Raw genomic sequence first — 6,716 nt, 5'->3', positions numbered from 1 at the left:
CTTGATTATAGATGGTTTAATTAATAAAGTCTTTTATCTTTAAATAAAAAATTTGGTTTGAATCCAATCTATATAGAAAAGAAATCCATTAATGTTTTATACTGATGGTAAAGAGTAATTATCAGTAATTCTCATTAAAAAAATAGTATCATAAGGAAAATGTCTAGTACACATTCCTCAATGCACACATAATATACACACCCTTCAAATACAAAGAAAACTGTAAATTTTAAAACAGTGACATGAAGTTATAGTTTCTCTTGTTTTTAGAGATTGTATGTACTACATGTGCAAGTGTACACTCACCTTAAAAAAAGAAAGGCTTGTCTAGTTGGTTTCATTTCTTTTTTGAGAATCTGCCTGGTCAGTTTCATAAATAAGAAAATATATCGCAGATTTTTTAATGCATAGCTGGGGAAATTACCTATCTTTTATTTCAGTAGTATTTGCTACATCTTCTTGATTAATATATCCATTTTCTAGTCAATTTCTTCTATCTAGATCTATATGAAGAAATATTTGAAAAAATTCAGAAATTAAAATTTCTAGTGAAGAAGCTAATCCCCACTCAAAAGTATCTAATATGTACAACTGTGGCTTACATTCCAACGGGAAAAGTAGAAGAAAGAGAGATATCATCTATCAGCATCATTTTCATCCTTTGTCTGGTGGCCCTCCACAAACAATGGCTCCGATGGGTTTGTTGTTGGACCGCAACCAAAAAAATTGAAACAGGATAAACATAAAAATCCAAAGTCACATTACCATTGCCCTTTTTCCCACGAGAGGCATTAATGGCATCGATCGTACGTCCTTGCAATTGTGAAGCTAAATATTCATTTTATATAGCATAGACGATCAGTTGGGGGACCTAGAAATAACTTGCTGTGGCATTTTATCTAGTAAACATCAAAATGTTATTTTCGTAGTTGATATTATATCAATACTTTCCAAGATAATATTAATTATTGTACTGATAATTCATAAACATACAGATGTTGATGGTTAAACGCATAGGTGCCTGATATTTATGCCTCACTAATTCAAGATTATATAAGATGGATATATAAGGTAAAGTTATATATATTGTAATTGTTATGCAAGAGAATCCTGAATCATTACTCTCACAAAAACATATGAATCAAAAAAATGAAATGACCAAAAAAAAAAAAAAAAAACCATAATAGAGATGCAAAAGGTATAAAATGATTGAGCTATAAGCTGGTTGGTAGAGTAGGCAAACCAGTTGTCCTCAAAATAAGGTTTGGGGAGATAAAACTTTTGCATTCTTTTATGGACCACGAATAAGTTTTATTAGGTCCTTCTTGCCAATAGAGTTCTCACGAAATCTTGAAAACTTTAATTGAGACATTAATATAACATATAAGACGTCATTTAACGTAAGAATTTAAGTTATAAAGTCACAAACAAGACCTACATCCCTCTCGCCCCACCCTACCCTTGTCTATTATTTTCCCCCGTCCAAAGAAATCATGAGTTAGGCTCGCATGTTCATACATTGGAAACTCTTATGAGTTACGTCTAAATCCACGGAAATCCTACATAGTGTCATTCTTTTTTGATCAATTGGAATACATGTACATCCCATTCATCTCTAATTTGGGCACAATTATCTTACATTAATTTGTTAACTAATTAACTTTTTTGTTTTTTTTCTTATAGGCAAAACTGACAATTAGGCATGTATACCCACAAATAAGAAGTGAAGGAGCTTGAAGCCATCTTAGGTAGAACAGTAACAAGAAAGCAGCCCACTATCTTTAGGAATGTTATGGATTGATACGTACATGTGATTAAGGGAATCTCATATCCAATCCAATACATAAGTTAATCGTCATTAATACATGACCTAAAAAATCATTAATACATAACAAATTCGTCATTAATACATAACTTAGATAGTTATTAATATATAACTTAATCATCATTAATACATGACCTAAAAAGTTAATGGGAAAGGCTTATATTTAGTGGTCAGTTTCATTGAACATGTTAGGATATGGACACGTGTCTAAAATTGAACACGTGTCTACATCTTAACGTGTCCAGTGAAACTGGTCACTAGACATATAACAAATCCATCATTAATACATGATTTAGAAAGTTATTAATACATAACTAAATTGCCATTAGTATATGTCCTACAAAGTTATTAATACATAACTTAATCGTCATTAATTATGACCTAAAAAGTTATTAATACATAACAAATCCGTCATTAATACATGACTTAGAAAGTTATTAATATATGACCTAAGTTCAACTGCCTTTTACCTCCCCTGTAATGTTTAAACAGTTTGATCATTCTCTGTTTATTTCAATGCAAACTAATGCCTTAGAAAAAAAAAAAAAAAAAAAAAAAAAAGTTAAATTACCTTTGGGGAACGCGGAGGAGCTGACAATTAATTAAATTAATCGATGGGTGAGATAGCCCAAAAAAAAAAAAAAAAATTTGTAAAGGACTAATGGGATTAGGAATGTACTAGTCACAGACAAATCTGGACCAATATTGATGTTGATAGAGAGCAAGCAAGCCACTTTTTATAGTCCATAGCGAAGCTGAGAATCATAGAGAGAGAGAGAGAGAATGTGTGTGTGTGTGTGTGTGTGTGTGTGAGGCTGAGGCGGTGATGGTGAGCGTGTGGGGCAAGTGATGTGACGAAGATTTTGTGGCTGAAAGGGAGTATATAGGACGGCCACGTGGGTGGGGATGACCAGTCCTTAAAGCCCAAAGACCAAGACCAAGACCAACAGAGGAAGGAACGCGGAGTTAGATCAAAATAGAGCACCAATTACAGTGCTTGACTTCCTCATTTTCACCCAACTTCTTTTGTGTGTGTGCATGACTCTCTATTAGACTATTAAGTCTATTACGTATTAAATTTATTTATTATGACTCGTGTCCCTCACTCTAATTTCAACTCTTATTGGTCCCTAGCTTAATTACACTTCCAATAATAATAGCTTAAAATAAACTCTTTCTTTTCATTCACTCACTAATACATTATGCTTTTTTTCCAAGCTCTATGTGTCTAAACCTCTAGTTTCAATCCTAAAGTGCCCTTTCCACAAAAATAACACGTGGTATTCTCTTAGATGTCTGAGGTGGACCTCCAAAACCAAATACAAACCCTTCTCTTTCACCACCCCCACACTCTATTTATACTCCCATTTTCTCTCCTTTTCTATCCAAAAACTCACTCACTTCTCTCTCCCTCTCTCAAAAACCAAAACAAAGAAACTCTCTTCTCTTCACTCTATCTGAGAGAGAGAGAAAATCAACACCAATACCCCACACTCAAAGCCATGGCAGTCCCTTCAATTACACCCAACTCTAGCAGTTGGGCTAGAGCCCAAATGTCTCATCCAACTCTCTCATCCTCTTCTTCATCATTATTAAACTTGGGCTTCACATCAAAATCCATCACCTTGAAGAAGAATAAGCCCAACAACAACAACAACACCATCATACACTGTGCTTTACATTCTCCTTCGGTGCTTCATTTCCCAAAACAGCCCTACCAACAGCCACTAATCACCAAAGATGACACTCCCATGAAACCCAAGAAGAACACACAGCCTCCACACTGGAATCCACTGCAAAGAGCTGCAGCCATGGCCTTAGACCTTGCCGAAGGCGCGTTAGTCTCACGCGAGCGCCAACACCCACTTCCCAAAACCGCAGACCCACGTGTCCAAATCTCCGGAAACTTCGCTCCGGTGCCCGAACAGCCGGTCCGAAACTCGCTGCCGATAATCGGTACAATCCCGAAATGCATTAACGGCGTGTACCTCCGAAACGGAGCCAATCCACAATTCGACCCCGTCGCCGGCCACCACCTCTTCGACGGAGACGGAATGGTTCACGCCGTTAACATTAACGGCGGCTCCGCCACCGCCAGCTACGTGTGCCGGTTCACCGAGACGCAAAGATTAATCCAAGAGCGAAAACTCGGGCGCCCGGTTTTCCCAAAAGCCATTGGTGAACTCCACGGACACTCCGGTATTGCACGGCTAGCTTTGTTCTTCGCCAGAGGGCTTTTTGGACTCGTTGATCAAAACCAAGGAACCGGCGTTGCCAACGCCGGTTTGGTTTATTTCAATGACCGGCTTCTCGCTATGTCGGAGGACGATTTGCCGTATCAAGTCCGAATCAAAGCATCTGGTGACTTGGAAACGATAGGCAGACACAATTTCAATGACCAGCTTAAGTCCGCAATGATTGCTCATCCAAAAGTAGACCCAGTTTCCAAAGAGCTCTTTGGTCTCAGCTACGATGTTATTCAGAAACCTTACCTTAAATACTTCAAGTTCTCCCCAGATGGAAAGAAATCCTCGGACGTTGAAATCCCTTTACATGAGCCGACCATGATGCACGACTTCGCGATTACCGAGAATTTCGTGGTGATTCCTGACCAGCAGGTTGTGTTCAAGCTCCAAGAAATGATCACCGGCGGCTCTCCTGTGATTTACGACAAGAACAAGCAGTGTCGGTTCGGTGTTTTGGCTAAGAATGCGAGTAATGCTTCGGATATTGTTTGGGTTGAATGTCCAGACACGTTTTGCTTTCACTTGTGGAATGCTTGGGAGGAGACAGAGACGGACGAGGTTGTTGTGATTGGCTCGTGCATGACACCGCCGGACTCGATCTTTAACGAATCGGATGAGAGCTTAAAGAGTGTTCTATGTGAGATTAGGCTGAATTTGAAGACTGGGAAGTCGACGCGCCGAGCCATAATCAAGGACGAGGTGAACTTGGAGGCTGGAATGGTGAACAAGAACAAGCTTGGGAGGAAAACAAAGTACGCTTATCTTGCTGTTGCTGAGCCGTGGCCTAAGGTAAGTGGGTTCGCCAAGGTTGATATTTTAAGTGGGGAAATGAAAAAGTACATTTATGGTGATAGAAAATATGGTGGCGAGCCATTTTTCTTGCCAAGGGACCCAAACTCAGAAAACGAGGATGATGGGTATATTCTTTGTTTTGTTCATGATGAGAGGACATGGAAATCAGAGCTGCAGATTGTGAATGCTATGAATATGAAGCTGGAGGCGGCGATAAAGTTACCTTCAAGAGTACCTTACGGGTTTCATGGCACTTTTGTGGACTCTAAGGACTTAGCAAACCAAGCATAGTACATGTGGGCGTGACGTTTTGGTTTTTGTTACATTTTGTTGTTTAATAAGCACAGTAATTATTAGAGGGAGAGTGATACCAGAGGGATTGTTGGTCCCCGGATTAATCTCCTGCAACATTTAAAACCCTAACAACCCTTTTGTTTTGTTAGGTTTATTGGGTTGTTATTTTATTTTATTTTTTTTATGGAGCCAGCTTGTAGCTTTGGACTTTAGGTTGATTTTGAGCTCAGCTGGTTTCTGCTTTTTGTGTTGTTGGGGATGATTCGTTTTCTGTGTCATATGGAGCAAGATCTTGTGCCTCTTGGATCTTACTCTTTCTACCTACTTCAGCTTTCAAAAAAAAAAAAATCTACATGTACAATAAACTGGATCTATATATATTTTTTGTTTACTTTTGTGAAATTCCAAATACGATTTCTGCTTCAAACTTATATACGGGTCTTTCTATCTATTCTCGTAGCAATTTTTTTTTTTATAATAATATGAACATGCCACTGCAATGTTCGATTACGGAAATGAAGCGTGATATCAGGTTGAAAAACTAACCAAAGGCTGCGAATTATGGAGTTCAAACTTCAAACCCACAACATGAGGTCTTGACACATGATTTGCGGTGGGAAAGTATGTCATATTCATCACTTTTTTAGTTTGCCTTTTTTAAACTCCGATGTTTGTCGCCCAATGTAATAAAGAAGATCTAGTGCTGTACTCGTTTGCCCCCCACAAAAACATACTGTAGGTTTGGACTAGTGAGCAACATGGTAAAATGACACTGTTGAAATAATGGACGTTAAGAGTGTTCACATTTGGCTCTTTAAACCATTGCTAAAAGCTAGGCTAAAATTTATTAATTACACGACATACATGTGATTTATAATTATAAACGTAAAGATTTAAAACTTGAAATTGTGAGTTGAACCTATGTTTTTAGTTATAAATTATGTGCATACACATGCATGTGTGTAACAATCACTAAAAATGCTATCTTTTTTTATTTTGTTTTAAACTCTCTCTCTCTCTTTTGTATTGGTTGTGGGGAGTCCCTGGGGCAGGGCGGTGCTAGAGTGGCGTTACGGTCTAGAGGTGGGTGCCTGATTGATGTTGCTGGACATGGTGTTGTGGTGGCTGATTTGGCATGGGTGACTGATCACTTAGGCATGATTGTGAGTGGTCGCTTGGTTCGTTTGATAGTTGATATTGGGATAAGTGTAGGAAATATAAATATATATATATATATATATATAAATTATTATAGGATGCAGTATAAAATAAAAGTGGGATGTAAACTGTGGTTAAAATAGAAAAGAAATTATTGTAAAATTGAATTTTACAAAATCATATGTAAATGCTATGCAACCAATTGTTTATGTTTTAATCTTTGACCATGAGCGCAATTTAAAATTCAAGTACCTAAAGTGGTCTATAGATTGGGAAAGTTACATAACTCTATAAAATAACGGTATACCGTAGGTTGGTTGATGATACTATATATGCTTTAATTATAAAACAAAACTGTCTCATATCGGTAAAGAAAATGATTATGTCAAGGATAAATTCTC

The 6,716-nt window shown here is 37.5% G+C and overlaps 1 protein-coding gene across 1 annotated transcript; it reads left to right on the top strand.

The window, feature by feature from the left end:
• The first annotated feature begins 3,099 nt into the window (after window positions 1–3,099).
• On the top strand, window positions 3,100–5,531 carry LOC115992594 (9-cis-epoxycarotenoid dioxygenase NCED2, chloroplastic). The gene has a single exon (XM_031116819.1). The coding sequence runs from the start codon at window positions 3,118–3,120 to the stop codon at window positions 5,152–5,154; it is 2,037 nt and encodes a 678-aa protein (XP_030972679.1). The 5' UTR covers window positions 3,100–3,117; the 3' UTR covers window positions 5,155–5,531.
• The last annotated feature ends 1,185 nt before the right edge of the window (window positions 5,532–6,716 follow it).

The sequence above is a fragment of the Quercus lobata genome, chromosome 5 (assembly GCF_001633185.2).
Source record: "Quercus lobata isolate SW786 chromosome 5, ValleyOak3.0 Primary Assembly, whole genome shotgun sequence".
Taxonomy (NCBI): domain Eukaryota; kingdom Viridiplantae; phylum Streptophyta; class Magnoliopsida; order Fagales; family Fagaceae; genus Quercus; species Quercus lobata.
The sequence above is the reverse complement of the archived record's forward strand: the minus strand, read 5'-3'. Positions and strand labels throughout refer to the sequence as shown.

Bases quoted from the DNA above. Each gene is read 5' to 3' on its own strand.
- LOC115992594 (XM_031116819.1), top strand. From the start codon at position 3,118: ATGTCTGAGGTGGACCTCCAAAACCAAATACAAACCCTTCTCTTTCAC.